This window comes from Etheostoma spectabile, chromosome 3, assembly GCF_008692095.1.
Source record: "Etheostoma spectabile isolate EspeVRDwgs_2016 chromosome 3, UIUC_Espe_1.0, whole genome shotgun sequence".
NCBI classification, from domain to species: domain Eukaryota; kingdom Metazoa; phylum Chordata; class Actinopteri; order Perciformes; family Percidae; genus Etheostoma; species Etheostoma spectabile.
This window is the reverse complement of record NC_045735.1, coordinates 9,731,570-9,753,757: the sequence shown is the minus strand read 5'-3', so window position 1 is coordinate 9,753,757 and position 22,188 is coordinate 9,731,570. Positions and strand designations below refer to the sequence as shown.

At 40.0% G+C, this 22,188-nt stretch overlaps 1 protein-coding gene across 1 annotated transcript; it reads left to right on the top strand.

The window, feature by feature from the left end:
- Positions 1–21,864, top strand: kcnj5 (potassium inwardly rectifying channel subfamily J member 5). Its single transcript, XM_032506359.1, has 4 exons — positions 1–256; positions 9,812–9,894; positions 11,865–12,738; positions 20,422–21,864. The coding sequence occupies exons 2-4, from the start codon at positions 9,832–9,834 to the stop codon at positions 20,805–20,807; spliced, it is 1,323 nt and encodes a 440-aa protein (XP_032362250.1). The 5' UTR covers positions 1–256; positions 9,812–9,831; the 3' UTR covers positions 20,808–21,864.
- The last annotated feature ends 324 nt before the right edge of the window (positions 21,865–22,188 follow it).

Sequence of the window (22,188 nt, the reverse complement as noted above, 5' to 3'; positions counted from 1 at the left end):
ACACACACACACACACAGACACCCACACACACACAAACACACACACACACAGACACACATGCACTGACAGACCCCCCTCTCACACAGGAGTAGATAGAGAGCGGTGAAGAGCAGAAGGAGCTGGGTGGCAGGAGAGATGCAGGAGGGCTGTTGGTGATTGAACAAAGCCAGGAAAGCAGTGCGCAGTCCAGGGGAGAAGAGCAGCTGTGAAATGCCTCGAAGGGAGCCTGCTAACAACTCCTGCAGAGAACTGAAGGTAAGCCTTGTGCACTGCTGATAGAGAAAAAACAGAGGAAGATACAGTGAGGTAATGGAGCAAATGGATGGTTTTTAAAGCCGCTGATGCACGGTAGGACCATGGCTCTACGTCCAGGCAGCCTTCTCTAAATTTGTCTGTGATTGCATTATGTGTTTCTCTGCACAGCCACAAATCCCATCTGGAGTGGCTTGTCAAATAAAAAAGAATGCACTACTTGAACAAAGATTTAAAACTATGAGAGTCAGGTAGCTAGAAACAGGGAGACAAGGACAGATAGCACGTGAAGATCTGAGACAATGCAAGCCACTTCAAGAACAAGAGAGCAGGAAAAGGAAAGTGATGATGAGAAAAGTGGCTGGATTACCCTCCTCCATCAGCTAAAACCTGTATCATTACATCTTGCCTCTTTCATCTTATGTCACTGCAGAGATTCATAGATCATCGCTATGCATGTACTTGCCCTCATAGTGGGGGCAGGGTAATTAAAAAGGCAATGGATTTCTCTGACGCAAGCAGAGAAAAGCCTGTCCCCACTCCTGCTGTGTGCATACTCGTGTGCTGTGCTGTAGTTCTCTCAGAGCCATGCAGGAGTTTTACAAGCGCAGCAGCAGGAGCAAAGCTGGACTCAATTTGTGTGTGTGTATGTGTGTGTGTGTGTGTGTGTGTGTGTGTGTGTGTGTGTGTGTGTGTGTGGAGGATGGAGTATTTTACCACCAACACGCAACACATCATAATGCAGCTCTTACATATTTCTATACCTTCAATGGAAGCGTGAGATGAAACAATGGACGCAATGTAGTCACAGCTGTGGGCAGTGTTTTCATGAATATTTTAGGCTACATCTAAAGTATTGATATGAAATCATTTATATTGATTCCCTTGAAACACTCTCTCTGAGCTGAGGATTAAGGCTTCTTGCTTTGATGTACACCACTATTTTCTCCTCCTGGGGCTTAGCAGCCACATTAATTGGGCGCTAGTCTACATCCATAACGTTCCACTTCCGGGATTGCGCCGTTGCCGTTGGAAATTCTGCCAGATTTTGCTCTTTTTAGCCAAATGTCTGTTAACTTTTGTTTTGGTTGCGTTGGTATTTTAAACTCTGGTGGATTTCTGAGGACTGCTCCTCAGATCTCTGCAGGGTAAATCCAGACAACTAGCTAGACTATCTTTCCAATCTGAGCTTTCTGTTGCACAACTAAAACAACTTTTGAACAAACACATGTTCCACCAACACAAGTTCCTTCCCAAGGCTTTTCCCAGTGCTTAGCGCCACCCATGACAATTGTGATTGGTTTAAAGACATGCCAATAAACCACAGCATGCTGTATGGACTAGCCTGACCCTCCTCCGCAGCACCGTGCAGGAGGGTCTGGCAAAGCCAGACTAATTGAGTGCAGTTTCCCCAAAGCTCCTGTAATTCCTGGTATTGTCTCATCAGGGAATGTCAAGACAGCGTCAAGGCAGTGAGTGGACTCAATCATAATTTTTTAATATCTATTATCTTGCACACCGGGGAGGAATAGAAAGTGCAAGCCATCTCTGCTCTCATCATTAACCACGTTTTAATAAATGGTATATTCTCAACTTAAACCCATTGGAGCCAAATGGAAAGCCCAGTCTAACAGAATGATTGTTAACACAGGCTTTGCAGCAAAACCTGCCTATTTGTCACACTTCAGGCTACTTTTATCACTGTAATCTACCACGACTCTTCTCACAGCAGATTGAAACATGGTTGGTTATTTGAAGAGAATAGGGTAAATTGTGAACTGCTAAGATGTAATGGATTTTGATGAATGGGTGTTTGACCTTTTTATAAGGGCTATCAATGTAGCTGCAACTCAGCGCCGTTCACCTTGCTCCCCTCCTGCTCGGTTATTATCCATGTCCTAACAACGAACTAACAACTAACAAATTAAAAAAAGAGGGCAAGGGGCAGATGTAATGCTCTGCAGGATCTTGATGAGATGAGAAAACACTGTGAATAATTATTTTTGAGCTGTTCATTTAGTCAAGACTGTGTGTCTCGAGGGGATGTAGGGAAAGCTATGTTCTTCAAGCAGATCAACACCCTAATACCGCAGCAGTGCATGTGCGTCAAGAGCTTAGCCAGGCGTGAAGATTGTCTTTGTATTTAGTGCCCAGGAAAATATGTGTGCATGTCAGAGTAATGCATACAAATGCAGTACTTTTTGCAGGGCTGTTGATAGACCTAGTTTATGAACATGCCTAATTTATGCAACACCACTGAATTAGTTGTACATGTGTATGTATTCTCCTTCACTTCTAGTTTATACGCTTCCCTGTATGAAAAAGAACTTTGTGCTTAATTTAAAAGCCATAATCATGCACTATGTGAGCTGTATATGAATACAATCCAGTATTTACAGCTAACAGATTACCAGCATACTATTTCCTACACAATGTTTTCAACCACCAAGTAAACATCACTGTTCATGCTCTCACAAATCTGTTACAGATGCAAATTCAAGCCCCCGTGTCTATTGAGAGCTGCTGCTCTGTTCCACATGCAGCACAAACAAACCTTCACCTTCTATTTGGCAAAGTGATAACTGTTTCAGAGATCTCCTCCTATACATACCAACATGAAGGTGTGCATACACATGCATACACCTCCAGAGACCCCCATTTAGATAAGAGATGGGGGCAGAAAATATAGTTTTCAGGCTCAAAAGTAAATTGACTGTCTTCTTCAGGTTGCCTTGCTCCAAAGGTCTGTCAGTTTGCTGCACCGTTTATACCTAAAGGAGACCCTAAGGAATATCATTAATGTTGCAAATCTACCTGCAAACCAGAAAGACTATTCTGTGTAATTTGCCTCAGATTACATATTGACAACTCTAAAACTATATTCCAGTATGCCATGTCCAGGTTAAATAGCTGTCAAACTGCCAAATGGCTTATGTCGTTATCTGTCAGTATTTGGAATAAAATGGAGGTGTTATTTTGTGTCCTGCTCCTGGCTTACCAGAGGGGCAAAACCAGCCTGCATCTGGCTTTATTTTAATAAAGGAGAATTGTTAACCATGGCAGATAATGTTAGAGATCCGTTAATGTCTCATGTCCAGCTGATGGACATTCAGGTCAGGCCAGTTTAAACTAAATCCCACTTGAGTATTGTGTTATATGATCCCTGTATTCAAACAGTGCATCTACTTTTAAGTATCACACACTACATTGTTTAGTTCTTATAATATAAAAACACACTACAACCACAGTCTCTTCACAGTGATTGGCTAGTATAACAAATGCCCATGAATAAGATTTGCTTACATTGATGCACAGACACACTGGCAACTAAGCTAAATGCACACTGCACACTGATTCCTGTGGTGCAAGGACAATTTAGCATCACGTACAATGTAAATAGAGGACATTTGATACATGCAAAAACTTGCTTATGACTGTAGTGTCATTAGGATGTACTACACTCCGTGGGAAGGGAGATTTATTTATTTATTTTTTTTACAGGTTTTGCATAATCATCTATGCAGCATGAGCATCCGTCATCCAGGAGAAGCACATCCCCGTGCTTTTGCAGCTCAATAGCACCGATAGAAGCGAGAAATACTGTGTGGTTAATAGAGCCTGTAAATGGTAGCAGGGATTTTTTTTATTTGACATGCTTCTTCTTTCAAAGATTGCTTTTTTTTTAAAGAATAGATTATTGCTGAGCTCTTTTTTTGACACCAACTTGTTTCATACTTATAGAGCTAGGACTTTAGGTCTAATGTTTAAGGTTTAAGCTCATGACTAAAGCACACTAAAGCACACTAAAACACACCTAGCCCAAGATGGTGCCGATCCGGCCGCTTCGTTGTTATGGTGCGTTTAGTTTTTGATATAAATTAAGTTTTCTTCTGCATACACTCTGAGCTCCTTCCCCGGAGATTAAATCATGAACATCAGGGAAACAACACTATCGGACTTAGTTCCTACTTTTCTTACATCTTCCGTGGATTTATTGGACATTGTTGTCAAAGGTGTGTTCACTGTGGACCATGCGGAGAAATGACAGAGGAGGAGAGGTAGACACTGCTATAAAGGAAAAACAGCGACTTCTCTACGTCTGTTGCTTTGTGCTTCACAGAGACATGTCAAAATAATTTCAGCTGAAAGCTGGTCTGATGATTTTTAACATGCAGGGTCGTAATGTCATTTCATTCTGACTTGGTGGTGATGACAATAAAGAAGGAGGCTCCTTGAAGGGACAGCCCACCCCCCCCACCCCCGCTCACTGCATCGCATCCTCTCCCTGCCCTCCTGTCTTTATGAGGTAAACCAGAGGATTAATGGACCACATGAAATCGTATCAAGTTTGATACAGAGGAATTGTATAGGTGGATATCATTTATAAACAGTTAACAGATTGCAAAATCATATATTTAAGGCTGAGCACAAATCATTACATTCATCTGCACATACTAATCTCTCATTCCATTTTGTTCTTTTGCCCAGCCATCATCACCCTCTAAAACAGAGCATTGTCATAGGGAATCTGGGATTAAGAGCCTGACAGAAACGCCTGATAAGAAGAAGAAAAAGGGTGTTGGGGAGCGTGCCCAGCCACCCAACCTCACACATGTCTCTCTCCCTCTGTCTTTTTCCATTGCATCTGTCACTCTCCAGGCCAGTGTTGTTGAAGAGGGTGTTACTTGGCTCCAGTAGGTGTTGGGTTTTAATCCCATCCAAGCTCCACTCAGCACCAATGTGTGTTTTTTTTAATTATCATCTTAGTGGAGTAGTGAGGCAGATCTGAAATGTGCAGAAAAGAAATACAAAAATAGCACTTTTTTGGATGTGACAAAATATACATGAAGAAGGTGAATGAATGAGTTGGTGTTTGTGAGTGTGTGTGTGTGTGTGTGTGTGTATGTGTGTGACAGAGAGAGAGAGAGAGAGAGAGAGAGAGAGAGAGCGAGAGAGAGAGTTGGAGATGTCATTAAGGAAATTGTTTCTCCAGTGTGAGCCGAACGTCTCGGTGCAGCAATGTCACTCCAGAGAAGGTCATCCATGAGAAGAACACAACTGGATACACTCAGCTCACTATCGGGCATAATGGGACAATGGGAGGGAGGGACGGTATGAAGTTTGTGTGTGTGTGTGTGTGTGTGTGTGTGTGTGTGTGTGTGTTTGCGAGGCCTGGAGCCAAACTAACTGAGGACGTTTTTAGACATTTGACCCGCTTGACCTTAAAGTGTCATAAGTGAGTAGAGATAGGGATGAAGCCATGTTATTCAATGGGCCAATCTTAGCCCCGGACATAATCACGACAGGCCCGGTAACCATGACTCTGAGCTTTCACTCAAGGGGAGGAGTGAAGGAGGGCAAGGAATCAAGGAAATAGAAAGTTCTAGTGCATCCATGACCAAAGAACAGAGCGAACAGATAAGCTGGAAAGACTTTACCAGTGTATATCAATTGGATGCAGGGATTTGATAAATATACTGTAGTTGCTATTTCATTATGCTCAAAAGCTCAGCTCTCTCAAACATTGTCTTTGATTCTTCTTTCTCTTTTTCTCTTCCCTTTTCTTTCCTTTTTGCCTGTTTTTCTCTACATCTCCCGTGTCAGTATTGTATTTGATGGACCGACAGAAAACTTTAAGCTATGACCTCAAAATCTATGGATGAGTGCCCACCAATAGTCAAATTTGTATGGTAAACTGAGGGATACTGCTGAGTTTGCAAAATCGTACTGCCATTTGTAACCCTGTCATGCTCAATGGCAGGGTTACATCCCAAAAGAGTAACAGGAATATTTTCTGCTGAATTTTGGTTTTCTTGAAAAGTTAACTAGTTTGGAGATTGCGGCATCCTTAGAATGTGTAAAACAAGCACGGCTGTGCGAATTTTACTTTAGACTACAAAACTAAATTGACTACCTCTATTTAATGGGAATAAAAGAGTAATTCACAGAATGAAACTGTCTACAATTATGTTGATCAAGTGAGAATTATAGTTCAGGTAATTAATCTGTGGCTGGGGCTTCATTGGAGCAGTAATTAGTATTGATAAAGATCTTCTCTTGGCTCCTCTCCAAGCCGGTTTTTACCTTTCAGAACTGTACACAGAGCTGACAACACAAGTTTCTGAAGTTCAGAAAATGTAGAAAATTAAATCATGAAGCAAGTGCTATTCAGTACGATACAGGCCTGAGGGGAAAATTATAGAGCTTGCCACAGGTTAGAAGGAAAAGGGCCACATTTTGCTGTGCTCTGTGCAGATGACCGTTAACAGCGTGCAGCGTCAGCAAATAAGGAAGATATATGTCCTGAAGATATCCCTTAGGAAGCAAGATCTCAGGTTTACTAGTACCCATTGGCTTTAAGCACAACAGATGAGTGCTCTTGTTATCAGGATGCAATTCAGCCAAAGCATGCTGTCACTCCCCCGGTAACAAGATAAATGCTTGTTACCCTCTTAAAGCGCTAAGATAAAACACCCCGGCTGTTATCCATGTTCGAACACCTCTCGTTTGGGCTTGTTGAGTCTGCTGTTGTAAACAGACAGCCTCGCTGAAAATACACACAGGTCTGGAGATCATAAATCTCCAGGGAACCATGTTTAATTCATGAGAACCTAAAATGAGTCAGAAAGCAAGACCTTGCAATGCCTTTAATGTATTCAGCAAGGTTTTTCAGAAGCTCTGCATGTGTGTGTGTTTGTGTGTGTCCCTTGCCTCTGCTGTCCATCTGTCTGTCTTTTCCCCTGCTCAGATGCCTGTCACGTCACTCTGCCCTTTGCTTTGGACCATCAATGTCAACACTACATTCCTGTGTGGATCTGATTTGTGACGTCGTCTTCTCACATCGCCGCGCTCAGCTTTGTAATCCCTCTCGTTGCTTGTCAGTGATCAAATAGAATAACAAAAAAGACAGTTGACAAAGAAATGTCGGATGAGGTCAGGGACTGGCAGCAAAAGTAATTGACCCATATTCATTTGATTGGTTGGTTACTAGGCCCTGTGCATCCTTTGTTCTTTTAGTAAATTAAAAGTAGTTTATTTTCTAACAACACCCATGGGCTCTATAAGTTAATTGCCTCTTGTGGAGCTCCAAAGGTGTTGTAAGATTGCTGCTAAAATTAGGGCTTTAGGGTTATTAAATAACACATCATTCAGAAAACATTGAAAGTGTTCCTTTTCTACTTCTCCTGTCACTTTAGACCTCACGTAACAGATGTTTAAAAATACATTTTTCAGCTCAACTCGGGATCAGAGAAATACTTTTTAAAATTGTCAGCACATCACCTAGTTGCTCCAGTGGAGCTAAAAATAACACCAATAATATGTGCACTCATTTAATATTAGATTAAATATAAAGTACAAGGGGTTGCTGGATTTTCTGTGACATTTATTTCTCTGTCTCCAGCTGATAAATATACAGGGTTGTATGGCGCAGTGTGTGTGTGTGTGTGTGTGTGCGCGTGCGCGTGTGTATGTTTGTGTGTACATGTGTGTGGGCACATTTCATCAAAGCAACTGGCAATGCTGGAAATGACGTGGCTGCTCTTTGGGAAACACTGAGCTGAGCCTGCATCATTGTACAGGCAATTTACCAAACAGTGGACTCTGGGTCATCTCCCATGTGATGTTTACAGCTAACCCTTTACTTAGGTCATCCAGCATTGAACATTATGTGCCTTTATCATCACATTTGGTTATTTATTAATTTGTATTGGGGACATACAGTACGTACACATCAATTGTATTTATTCATTTTTTCTCTCATGATAAATCTTAGTTGTATTGTACACTGGGGGGACAAGACTGCCAGATGGAACAAGCTTAATATTAATATATGTTTTATCATGTATGTGTTAATGTTTAATTCAATAGTGTGAAAAGCAAGTTTTATCAACTTTAAAGAACAAACAGAACTAGGTCACATTCTGCGTCTCGTGCCCAACCACAAGTGAAAAAAAGTAACAAATTTACTGATTTCCCCAAACCATAATCTTTTTCAATATTGAAGTAGTTTTTGTGCCTAAACGTGACCAAACGAAGAACATTTAACAATGTAAACAACATTTTTAGATATGAGTGGAAAATGCTTCTGTGGGTCATATTTCCTGCCAACGCTAGGGACATTAACTTATGAAATGCTCCTATGGGTCGTATTAGAGGGTAGAAATAAACAACATATATTGTATAGTTTGGAGGACAAAAAAAATGTATGTAGTGACATCATGTGACATCTTCCCATTTGCAGTTAGCTTTAGGCAACAAAAGCACATGTCCTGTATATGAATGCTGGCACCAGATGAAATGTCAGGGGATCAAAGTTTTTACAGATAATCATCTTAGGACCATGTATGTCAATACAAAACTTTATTGGCAATCCATACTGTCAAGATGTTTTAGTCTGAACCACAAATGTCAAACTTATGATGGTGCTGAAGTAAACGTCAGGGGATCACCAATGTCAGTAGAAGTCATCCTCTTGGAACCATGAATGCCTTTTCAAGGTTTCATGACAATCTATGTCATAATGTCAAAATGGTGGATTGACCGACTGACTGACATACATTGTCATCTTGTCTCTTGAGGAATGCTGTTAGCGCGCTAAAAGTTTTCTCTTATTACATCAATAAAAAAGTGAATTCTGGCTTCATGTGTTCTTTAGTGACACCACTGTCACTATTACTGTGGTGCTAAAGTTGAATTTACCAAGTTTTACTCATAGTAAAAGCATGAAAGTTGGATTACTGATATCTGACAATGGTTCATTTTGATAGATGGAAGTAGAATATGTGAATGTTGATAATATCCTTTATTAAAGTACTAGTTAGAATATAGTCAAGACATGGTTTTTGAGAGAAACAGCATCATTACAGACCTCCTGAATGTAAGAGAGCTGTCCTGTAGCCCCAGCTACCATTAATCTTCTTAAAATTGCTTTGCATATGATCACGTATAAATATTTTTTTTGCTTTAGTGGAATTTTATGAAGAGTATGCTTTCAAACAGCACAATTTGTCACTAAGCTGAGGCTTGAGAATTTTGCATTTGTTTTATTTTTTTAAATTAAAACTTTGCCTCAATTGTTAGATAAGCTTGTAACAGCACCTGATAAATCCAAACATCTTAACCTGTTAAGGAAGATTTGGCCATTCAAACAGCTCTCTTCTGTTTCTGTGGGTTCTCATTAAACCAGCTGGCAAATATTGACATAAAGAATCAATTTAAATGGGGTAGAAAATAATATGCTTGAGGAGTTGAGGGGCTGAGTTACACTGTACGTCAACACAACATTGTAAATGTGACATAATGTATGTACATTTTTGTAGGAGATGTGTAATGTACATAGCTGAGGGTTGAAAGGCCTATTGGATTAAGCTTTTATATGTGCTCTATAGGCACTGTAGCTTTGACCTTTATTCTATGTTGTATTGGTTCATTTTAATGTTAGTGGTCAATTAATTATAGCTCATTAAACTGCTGCAAATGCCAACAGTATTTAGAAAAAAATATGTACTGTTTTTTCAAAGCCTAAATGTAATTGTTGTACTTCCTTATGTCTTACAGGTGTTGAGCTTCAGCTGAGGATGGCAGGAGATTCTCGAGTCCTCATGGACCACAACATGGAGATAGGAGTCACACCTGCACAGGTAAAATGTCTGGTCAAAAACTATATTAATCACTACGGTCTCCCCACAGTGAAAAGAGAGAAACGCATAGTGTATACATTAAATAAACAGTACAGATTATAGGTAAAACCCCACAAAGTGCAACCAAATCAGTTTCTTTAGTTCACATGGCTTAGTTTACTTGGTATACTTAGTATACACCCTGTTTACTCTCAATGACAGATGCTGGAGATGCACTGGTTATCTGTCCTGATTCCCCAGCTGATTGGAACTCATGCTGTCTACCCAAGCACAGCCAGAAAGGCTCAATAAGAGAAAATACCCACCACTTACCACTGTCACGCAGAAAGAAGTAATGAATTTGTTTATTGACCATCCCCCACAGACCGTATTGACTAAGGCCAAAGATTGGGCGGTGTTGCTTGTGACAGCTTCATCTATCACTTAATTAGCCCCATCCAAGAGTGTATAAATTAATGGTCTTTTTATTTTTGAATAAAATATATTTAGCTGTGATTAACATTAAGAAAAAATTTAAAACAAAAAAAAAACGCTCTGAACGTTAACTAATTGTCACAATGGAAAGGTTATTTCTGAGAAATTGCAGACTGTTTGTGTTCTGGATCTATATTTGAGCCCATATCCCTGAGCACATTTGGTAATAAGGGAGCCCATTGACATTTAATGCATCGTCATCAAGCTACTAATTGCGATGCCAGTCAATAAGGGTTGTCTTTCAATTCATCTTTTCAAAAGGTACCTTAAACAGGGATCACTTCAAATCAATATCTGAAAACACAATACTGCACATGCAGCCCTGCCCAAGCGTGCATGTACACAAGCCAGCAGGGAAACAGCACCTGACATCTCCAAGAAACCATGCTGAATAAAGCTGTCTGACAGATTTTATTATCGATGATCAGCAATCGAAGGCACTGCAAGGATATTGTAGTGACTTAGGTTATGTCCTTCCCTGGCTGAACTATGAGAGTGATCGTCTTTGTGATAGAGAAGAAGAGCAGTCAGTGTTAATGCAAAAGGACATAGCTTTCTGGTGATGTGAGCATGGCTCTAGAGAAAGATGGATCCCAGGTGTACTCTTAGAAGTGAGAGATTCTGAGGTCTCTGGAGCTTTTGACTTGCCTCGACACAATTCATTTCAATTATCATCTCAGACTGGAAGGTATCCGTCTGCTGACAAAACGTCCTTGATCTGTTTGAAAGGTGCCTTGAAACATTGTCTTCCTGTATGTGTGCGTCTCAATACCTAGATGTATAAATGTTTCCAATAGAGGGACAAGCAACTGCCCCCTGCAGGACTACATTGCCTTTATATTTCAAAACATACAATATTAGAATCCTGCATGTAAGTGCATGAAAGCCACTATATATATACCACTTTTTAAGGATGCCAAAAGGGTCTGTTGGGAAAGGATGGAGGATCTGTTCCTATCCAGGCCTGCCAATGTCCCATAGGGTGCAAGGGGAGGGAACACAGGGGACAAGGAGTGAGGCAGGTCACAGCTGTGGAGCCAGATCGCCTCGCTGGAGCTGGGCCAAGATAGACAACCACCAGGGCGTCCTTGTGTTCTTGTTGTGTCCTTAGTCTGTCTTTCTCCCTGTATGCAGTATGTGTGCATACTGACACCTACAATGTCATTGAGGAGTAGTACAGAGCAGTGACTTTGTGACAGCTCATATTTGTATTTGCATCTTTCCCAGCAGCACAAAGCTTGTGTGGTTTTGCAAAGGCTAAACAAAACTGTCATTGAGATGATCAACTCCTACATGCTCCAGTAAAAACTCAGTATAGGTTTTGAAAAAATATAAATGAAAAATAAGTCAAAGTAGCCAACATAAAGAACACCCATGTAGTGAAAACCTTAAATTGCAACTGTTCTCTCTCCATCTTTTTCTGTCTTTGCTTGTTGGCTTTCTTTTCACTTGCCTTCCCCTGTCTTTTTCTTTCTCTCTCTTTATCTTTCCTCAAGGTAAAGAAGCTCCCTAAACACTTGCGGGAGGCTCAGATCTCAACAGAGCGAACCCACTTGATTTCTGACCCGGTGAAGAAGCCACGTCAGCGATATGTGCAAAAAGACGGAAAGTGCAACGTTCATCACGGAAACGTGCAAGAGACCTACCGATACCTCAGTGACTTGTTCACTACGCTGGTGGACCTACGCTGGCGTCTTAGTCTCTTCATTTTCACCTTGGTCTATATAGTCAACTGGCTTTTCTTCGGCTTTCTGTGGTGGCTGATAGCGCTCATCCGTGGGGATTTGGTGCACGCTGATGAGGAGGGCTGGACCCCCTGTGTGGAGAACCTCAACAGTTTTGTCTCAGCTTTCCTCTTCTCCATTGAAACAGAGACCACCATTGGGTACGGTTATCGTGTAATCACAGAAAAATGCCCTGAGGGTATCATACTGCTTTTGGTGCAGGCTATCTTGGGTTCCATTGTTAACGCCATGATGGTGGGCTGCATGTTTGTCAAGATCTCACAGCCAAAGAATCGCGCCGAGACCCTCATGTTCTCGCACAATGCTGTCATATCGGTGCGAGACAACAAGATGTGCCTGATGTTTCGGGTGGGGGACCTGAGGAACTCTCACATCGTAGAAGCATCGATCAGAGCAAAGCTGATCCGCTCGCAGCAGACCAAGGAGGGGGAGTTCATCCCGCTCAACCAGACTGATATCAACATTGGCTTTGACACGGGAGACGACCGGCTGTTCCTGGTGTCACCGCTTATCATCTCTCACGAGATCAACCATAAGAGCCCCTTCTGGGAGATGACAATGGCGCAAATCGAGAAGGAAGAGTTCGAGATCGTGGTTATCCTTGAGGGCATGGTGGAGGCCACAGGTATGAAGCGATTGGGGGATGATTAAGGGAAGGGGTTAAGAGTGGGAGGAAGGTGGAATGGGAGGACATATGGATGATTGGTAGATTGATAAAGAGAGACAATTGTTGAAATATTGGATGCAGGAAGTGAGCTGGGAGGTATGGGAAGATGGAGAAATAGATCAAAAGAGAAAAGAGGCTCACATGGAAAGAGGAATGGCTTAACATAGAGGAGGGGCAGGATTGAGTGCCTGAAAGCGCAGCAGATTTTAAGAGATACTATTGTAATGGATGGAAAAACAGTTACTAAATTAATCATACAGTGCACTCTAAGTGAGACATAAATGATATTATTGCATTTCACTTCAAAGTTTTAATGTGGATTTTATTATTTAATTGATTTCCCTAACCCTAACCCTAACACCTGACAAAAGTTTTTGGGGAAGGTGGTAATATTCATTTCATCTTAAAAACGGTAGTTCTGTCTTCATTAACATATCAATTCTACATGTTTTAAAGTATTTGTTACTTCAACTGAGGCAGACAAAAGCTGATCCCGCCTCAACAGCCTTTCAAATGTTTTTCTGTCCTCACTGCAGCTCGTATTTACACCGTTGCTACTATACTATATACGATATGTCTTTGATAAAGTTTACTTCAAAATTAAGGAAGTGTAGCTACCCACACTGTTGGTGTGTGTTTTGAGTAAAGGCCAAGCAGTCCTAAAAATTGCTCCCGGCTGGTTGTTACCATGTGTTTCTATAAAGTTCCAGAGACTGTATTCAAGGCTACAAGAGGTAGCAATCAACAATCACACTGAGATAAAAGCAGATTGTGACGTCCATCTGTCCACGTCCGTATTTTCAAAAAGTCTCAATATATGATCCTCTAAGTTAATGTTTTTTCATTTAAAAAAAAAAAAAACTTGTGGTGAAAACCAATCTCATTCTCAATCATGTTGTGATGAATAAGAAAACTGTACAGTATGATGCACCACAGCCAGCTGTTAATATGCTGTTCTAATGGGTTTTCTGTGGAGTATTGGCTAAATCAAGCATTGTTTATATGCCTTTCTTCTGCATTGTTAATTGGCCTTTGTTCCAAGACTAATTACAATCCTCTCATTTTAAATACACTGCATTATACATGTTACTAATTTACTTTATCATTGTACTTTGCATCAGTAAATGAGACACACTGGTTGAGTGTTCAGTCTTGTGCATACAATTGTAAAAACACAATTATAAAATCTCGTAAAACCGCCAAGCTCCTTAATGCGATCAAGCATGGCAGACATTTCTGCTCTATTTAATTTTTGATTTTTTTGATTTTATTTTCTTTCTCCAAAGCAGTCATCATGCTTAATGCTCACGCTGCTGGATACTTGACTCAGGCATTAAATCACCTTACGCTTCACCGGCAGAGACCAAGGCATCATGCAGGGGCTATGCCGTCACTGTCCTTGACCGCTAGGCAAAGGACCAATCTGACCATCCAGCCCTCCATTTACTACCTTTCCCTGTAAACCTCAATGAGACTTGTTCAACATGCCACAGAGTGCAAGCTGGGGAATTAAAGGATAGCTCAATTACAGTATTTTTAACCCTTTTTCATAACTTCGCATCATAATATTTGTGTTCAAATTTTGTCATCTCCTTTACTAATACTTATATAATACAGTCTTGCAAGCAAAGACCTCAACCTGTTGGGGTTTGATTAAAGCCCTCTCATTTATAATAATATTATTAATAGAGTTATAGAGGCTATAAGGTCACCATAAAGGTCACACACACACTTCAAAAGTGATAAATATGCTGTCAATGTAAGTATGTGTCAAGAAAAGGGTGGCCAATGCTGTGTTGTGGAAAAAAAACATTGTTTGTATCTGATCCAACAGGAAAGTTTATAAATATTCTCAAATCTCCAAGAGTAATGGCAGGGGGAAGACATCTTTTAATAAGTAATTAATTATCTCATAAACTCAATCAAATTGACAAATCAGCATATGATGGTGTCCATGAATTGCACAGGCTGCATATACCCGAGAGTTAATATTCATACTTAGATGCTATCAGTTTGGAAGTGACAGTTGAGTGGGTGGTAAAAGGGCTCAATTTTCTCTTTAACGACCGCCACTTGTTTTCTCCGATGACATCTAGCCTGTGGGTTTAAGCATAATTGTGTGTCAGGCGCTAGAAATCTCTAGCAGCATTTGACAAGATGATGACTTACTAAAGAACATTCTGCCCTCTGATGACACAGCTTAATTGCACTAACGAAAATACATAAAACAAAAACAACGTACAATGCACTCAGTTGCATTCTCACAGTTAATTAATGCAGCGCAGTTACAAAATGTCACATTATTAAAAGTGTTCATCATGTTTTAATATATCATATTTATAATCTAGATCATAAAACTACATGTAAAAGCATCAAAATCAACCTAACCTCACAAGCCAGGGCTTAAATTATCACGTATGAACAGTAGTGCACACGCAATTTGAACTGTGCATGTAATTCTTAGCGCTACAGTGCACATACTATTGACATATTAGGTTTGCTGAAAAGTAAAATGTAATCATGCTCAAAATGTTTTGCCCTCCTTTTAAAACGTATGAAATTAAAGGAAAAAATGTTTACCTTTAGAGGTTTGAAGAAAATGGAATCAATGATCCTGAATATGACAACGTTAAATTTGACATTTTACTTTGCAGTTTTTTTGAAAATTCAATGGAGTTTGTTTAATTTACATCATTTTCTCATATTTGAACTGTCTATAATCCTCAACTAACTTTTTTAAATAAAATGTGATTATGCTGCAGTTTATTGTACATTTCTGGTACTTTTTCTGCTATGTTGGAGGCCAAGTTGTGTTGCCAACAACAAACCTTGTTTTCATTATTGAAGTTTCTCTGATGGTAGCATGTTTTTGGCTGGTTTGTCTCCTGTTTGCTATACAGTGAATTATTTATATAAAATAGCACCTGCTCTATGGCATTATAACAGATTAATATGAAAATATTGGGGATAAAATGTCAGATGCACAGATACACTGCTGATCTGTTACCGATATCTTTTTCTTTTTTAATGTTATTTAAAATGTGAACACACTGTTTTGATGCAAAGCAACCACAACCAGGCCCAGTCCAGGTCATACCGTTAATTCTTCACTTCCACGTGCAGTTCAGTTCTTCTTTGGACATTAGTGTAGCTGTTTTTGCATTTTCATTAGGAAAGGTTACTGATAGTACCTTGTATCTGGTAATGTTTTTGGTACCACCTCGGCCAAGGATCCTAGCAATTTGAGCAGATAGTAAAAAATGGAGTAAAAACCCTGCAGACCACAGATTGGTCAGAGAGGATCATCACTAGCACAAAATGGGATGATCAATAGCAACTAAAATGTTTGTTCCTGAGTCAAACCTGATTTTAAAATAAAATGGCAGCACGCAGAACTACAGAGTAGACTACACATACTATACCATGCAATAGTTCCAGTGTAGTCTACATCCACTTCCGGGATTTCTCCGGAAATTCCGCTGGATGACTATCTTTGTGTTGGAATTTTAAACTCTGATTGATTTATGAGAACTATAGTTAACTGCTCCTCAGATCTCTGCAGGGTAAATCCAGACAGCTAGCTAGACTATCTGTCCAATCAGAGTTTTATGTTACACAACTAAAACAACCTTTGAATGTACACGTTCCACCAAAACAAGGTCTTTCCCGAGGCTATTTAGCAGCGGCACCGTTGCGCTGTTTCTGTCCCATAACGATTGTGATAAGTTTTAAAAAATGCCACTAAACCAGAGCAATTTTTTCTCCCATTCTGGAATGCTATGTGGACTAGCTAAAGCCTCCTTCCTCTGTGAAGGAAGGCTTGGCAAAGCGAGACTAGATCCAGTCTAACATGCTACACCTACTGGCAAGGAAAGCTAAAGCAGCAGCAGTTTGTAGTTGGAAATGTAGGCCTGTTCATGTGCAGCTTCTAAAGGCAATTCTAGCTTCTGCAATTTTCCAAGCAATGCATGTTTTGGCTGTTTTGGTAGCTTGTTGTTTGTATGTTGGTGTAAGGTTTAATAATTTACAAATGAAGCCTGCAAAGAGTACAAGCCTTGTTAAGATTAGTACATTTTCAGCTGCATAATGACTTCTTTAGTGTCACTGTGTGTTCTTTTGTCCTCTCAGAACTTCATTGTAGTTGGAGTAGGAGGGTTGTTCCTAACCAGAATTCTTTTTTATTCACAGAAAAAAAACTTGTCATGAGACAAGCCCTCAGCAGCTTGGTTTCAGGTATACCTGTAAATGCCACTGTACATGTGACTGTATACAGAAAGCCTTGAGCCACGAAAACATAAGGGTATACTAAAGTCCTAATTTTTTTTTTCAAACGAGCATACACACAAGACCTTGTCACACTACACAGTATCATAAGCTTTCCTATTTAACTGAGGTCCTGATATGTTCTCTCAAATAACTGTTGAGTTTCTTTTTATTTTGGCATAAACCACATATCTTATCTAGAACAAACGAACAGCAATGTGTTATATGTCAGGTGTGTTCTAATACAAAACTGTCCAAAATTATTTTGTTTCTTTCACAGCAGACAGATATTAGATTTGACATATAGGCTCTGACCTTGTCACTGCCTGGAGCTCGTCAAGCTATTCACAGCAGAGATTGGGGATTGGCGATAAAAATGTTCGCCTGGATGCTTAGGTCGAGGTCCTCATCCTCATAGTCTAAGAACTTTTAATTTCCGGGATTGGTCAGATCCCACCGCAAATTCCGCCAGATGTCCCTCATTTTGGCTGGATGTCCCTCACCTTCTGCTTTCTTTTTGTTAGCATTTTGTACTGGTGGATTTATGAGGACTATGGTTAACTGCTCCTCAGATCTCTGCAGGGTAAATCCAGACAGCTAGCTAGATTATCTGTCAAATCAGAGCTTTTCGTTGCACGACTAAAACAACTTTTGAACAAACACGTTTCAACAAAACAAGTTCCTTCCCGAGGCTATTTGCAGCGGCACTGTGGCTCCGTCAAGGACTTAGCGCTGCCCAAGGCAATTGTGATTGGTTTAACGAAATGCCAATGAAACAGAGCACATTTTTCTCTCATCACAGAATGCTGTGTGGACTAGCCAGACCTTGCTGTGGAGGAAAGTCTGGAAATGCAAGACCATCAGCCTAATAAAGTGTTACATGAAAAACAAAAGCAGTTACACCTGGAATGATGGTTTGACATTCTGACATGTCAACATGAATAAAACAAGGTGTAACGAATAACACTAACGTTTCCATGTCAGTGTGCCAGTGAGCCAGCATGTACAATACCAAAACCCAGAAACTGACAACAAAAAAGAAAAGTAGCCATTATTAAAGTTATTAAATACACCTGTGTTTGACAAGTAAAAATGTCTGTAGCGAGAAAGGTGTGTTGGTTACAGAGTGGTGACCTCATTGTGTCCTCTTCTTTACTCTAGCTTCATTTGCGTTCAAAGAACATGCTGGTGTTTTGCATGCTTTATCCTGTTTATTACATTTGAGTTGAGTGTTCTGGCTGCTCTGATTGCTTGGTGACACTAAGCCGTGTGTCTGTTTGCATGCTGTGTATATCCCCAGCCACAGCTTTTGCAATGCAAGAAACTACCAAACTCACACCCATTGTTTTCTTCTTGTTTGTTGCTAATGAGTTTAGTTGAGTCAAGTTGAAGATGTGTAAATCTGAAACCTGAGTGTCAGCTGCCAAACAGTGCATTAACAAGCTGCGTTTTCAGAAAATAAAAGCCATTAAATCGTACAAACTCACACAGTGAAAGGGAATTCTGTATTCTCTTTTATAACGATGGCTGCTGTTGATCTGCCAACTACCAAATCTGGAAGCACAAGAACACATCACAGCACTAGTCTCCTTCTCAGCCTGCACCCTGCAGCCCACTTTTTCTACCAAATGTAAAAAACATAACAGGTATTTTCTTTTTACAAAAGAGGAACTAGTGTGTTTGTGTGTGGTAGACTGATTTGTATTTGTGAATGCTCTAATCCCTTAGGAAGTACGATCTAAATAGATGTTCCTGATCACACAATCGACACAATACTGTACCAATGCATCAGCAAAACACTGTACCAGTGTCTGTGAAGAGTCTTAATTATCCTGTCATATAGCATTGATAAGTATTATGGACTCACATGGACTCTTGATTTTTTTTTTTTTTAAACCTAATAAAAACATTACAATTAGATGTGTTTAATTGATAATAGGACAAGATACTAATAGATCTTCATAACATGAGTTTATGTATTTTGACTCCAAAGTATTAACTAAACTGAGAATGTAAAACAAAACCATCAAACAATATGACAACACCCTTAAAATACACTATAGAAAAATAATTTTTATGGGGACTGAAAGACACTATTTAGTCTTTGATGAGCCAGTCACAGAAATAACAAACATTTCACAAGTTAAATATGGAATCTAGGCCACTCATATCCAGAGGGAAAGCTGAAGAAAGCTAAAGCACCTCTTACCGTGACAATAGACACCATATCAATTTGGCATCTGCGTCTATTTTCGAGCACATGTTTGATGTTATTGGTGATGTTGTGCATTTAGAGAGAGACACAACATTATGTAACTCAACAGCTGGGGAAAAAAGGAATCTATGGCGAGTCCAGTTTTTGTCTTTCTCACCCCTTGAAAGGTGGCCGTAAAAGGTTGTGGCATGGTTAGCCTCCAACCACTTCAATCGCTATAGGCTTAACACAATACACCTTTCACCATCAGTGAGTGAGGAATCGAAAATAATAACCAAACGTCTCTTTAAGAATCTGAAACGTTTGAATGTAGTTTCTAGTTTGGGGTGGGCCAATCTCATATAGTGTTTTTTTTCAGGCAGATTCATAATTCACGATTTTTTCATGATTGTTTTGTATGTTGGTGTTTAAGACTATTTTGAAAGTTACTGAACAGTACAACCAAACCAAAAAAAACCACCAAATTCCATTCACAAATTTACCACTTTAAAGTTTCTTTAAAAATGTGTGGGTTAATTTTCCATCATTGAAGTTATAATATATATAATATATAATACATCTGTGACGCTGCTACTAGATTTCAAAATGTTACATCTGTGTGACACCTACAAACCAATGCAGTTCCAAAAATAGACGTGTGCAATGTGTCCTGATTCATATCTGACACTACCAACACATTTCATGAGTAAGAATTAAACATTTACAGTAAGCTATGCTTTAAGCATTAACAATACTCCAACTTTATAGTCATTGACACAGTCTTTCTCTCTTACCATTTCCCAAAGCAGATGCAGATGCAGGACTGGGATAAAAAATGTGCTTACCTCTTTTTTCTGACTTTCTTATGGGCAAATAGACACCTCAGAATTAAAATAATGACACTTTGTTACCGTTGTGTGTGAGTTGAACATTTATTTGATTAGCCAAAAAGCTCATATTTTCTAAACAAAGTAACACTTTCTGTTTAGATCAGTGGCATTTTCAATAGCACACGATGGATGTTTAGAGGAATCAATTAGAAGGTCTAAGCCATTTCTGTGTACAGTTCTTGAATAACTCACTGATGCTGTCTCCTTTTTTCCACACACCTTTGCATATGTGTGTGTGCGTGTGTGTGTGCGTTTACCTGTCCACTCTGATTGTGTGTGTGCATGTGGACACAGGGATGACATGTCAGGCTCGAAGTTCCTACCTGGACACAGAGGTGCTTTGGGGCTACCGCTTTACACCGGTTCTCTCCCTGGAGAAGGGCTTCTATGAGGTAGACTACAACAACTTCCACGATGTTTATGAAACCAACACCCCTACCTGCAGTGCCAAGGAGCTAGCTGCTAAGCTTCGGGAGGGGCCACTATTGCCTCAGCTTTCACTCCGCAGCCCTGAGCCCAAAATGCATACTTTTGACTCCCTAAACCGCATGTCAGAACAGGACCCACTCAGCCCGGATGAGGACAAGGAGGAAAGAGATTTAGGGGGTGACAGAGGAGAGACCAATGGCTCAGCTGCTGCTTTGGAGGATCCGCCGCTTGCTGATGGACTGCCTGGCTGATGTGACTGACGGCCACATCAGCTAAAATCCCAGGACAGAGACTGGACAGGAGGACAGGACAATAATGCTTCATTTAGTCAATGGCCAGCTTTGTTCCTTTGCATTGCTTGGAGATACAAGACATCTGTCTCCAGTCCCCGATTCATGCAATACTCCTCTACTAGAGTGTCAATTTATAGCATTGATTGGTTTTGTAGACACGTAAGTAACATAAACAGACACACGTACAGTATCTATATCTACACTTACAGGTTGGTGGCTCAGATTTTCTTTTTTATAAACACAACGACCACTTACTGCTGTAACAGCTCAAGTTGTATAATGTTAACTTGAGCTGAAACTGGTAGCCATAACAGAGTGCCATGGGCTTATTATGAATGCGCCGATATTCTCATTTTAGAGTGTGTTGATTCAGCTAAAATCAAACAGTCTCAGTCTCATAACTCAGCTAATGTGTCTGACGGCACGCTTCTGAGTGATAATGAAACCTTGTTATTGATGATTTTTAAAAGTTGTGGGGGATTATTATTTCCTTTTTCTGTCAGGTTTGTTATTATTCTGTGTCAGAAACCCAATTCACCCGGGAGGAAATGTTTAAGGCTTCTAGTTTGCATAGGAAAGAGAAGACGCAGGAAATTGTTCTACAAAAGACACTATGTAGTGGCAATTTGTTTTCTCACAGTAGTTCACAACTTCCTCATGGTTGCACATGGTTGTCATATATATTTTCATTGTTTGTCTGATTGTCTCCCTAACATACTGGGAGCCTTGACCCAAAAGAAACCAGCTAGTACTTAATTTTACACTCATTTTTGAGTTTGAAATTAACAATAAGAACCAGGCAAATGCTAGTAAAAAGCTGTATATGCCACTAACTGACTAGTTTGAAAACTACTCAACCTTTTAAAGATTTAATTTCCCTTCCCACTGCAGCAACCAAAACATTAATTCCAAGCCTCTTTCTTGGTACGCAAAGCACAACTTCCCATGAGGTGACTCCACACTGACCTGACTCCTCTGCTGCTGGCTCATGCATGTCAGTCCTAGGTACAATAAAAGTGACATATAAATCATTGACATATATAATATTTGAATCTACATTTGAATGTAGATTCAAATATTTATGTGTTACATCAATGCTCAACTGCTATTTGAAATGTTCTTGATTTTACACACCACACACAAAAATTTCAAATGTTCCACAAGCAAAATGAAATACTCAGTGGTCTCTTTTTATGTTTGTTTTGTTTTTGTTTTAAATGTTTAAAAGATATCCAACCCCAGAGATTTTCAGCTACATAAAAGTCGAGTCTACTGAAGATAGGAGCAAGTCTTCTGTCTAATCTGACTCTAATCTAAGCGCATTACCTGCAGTATTTGC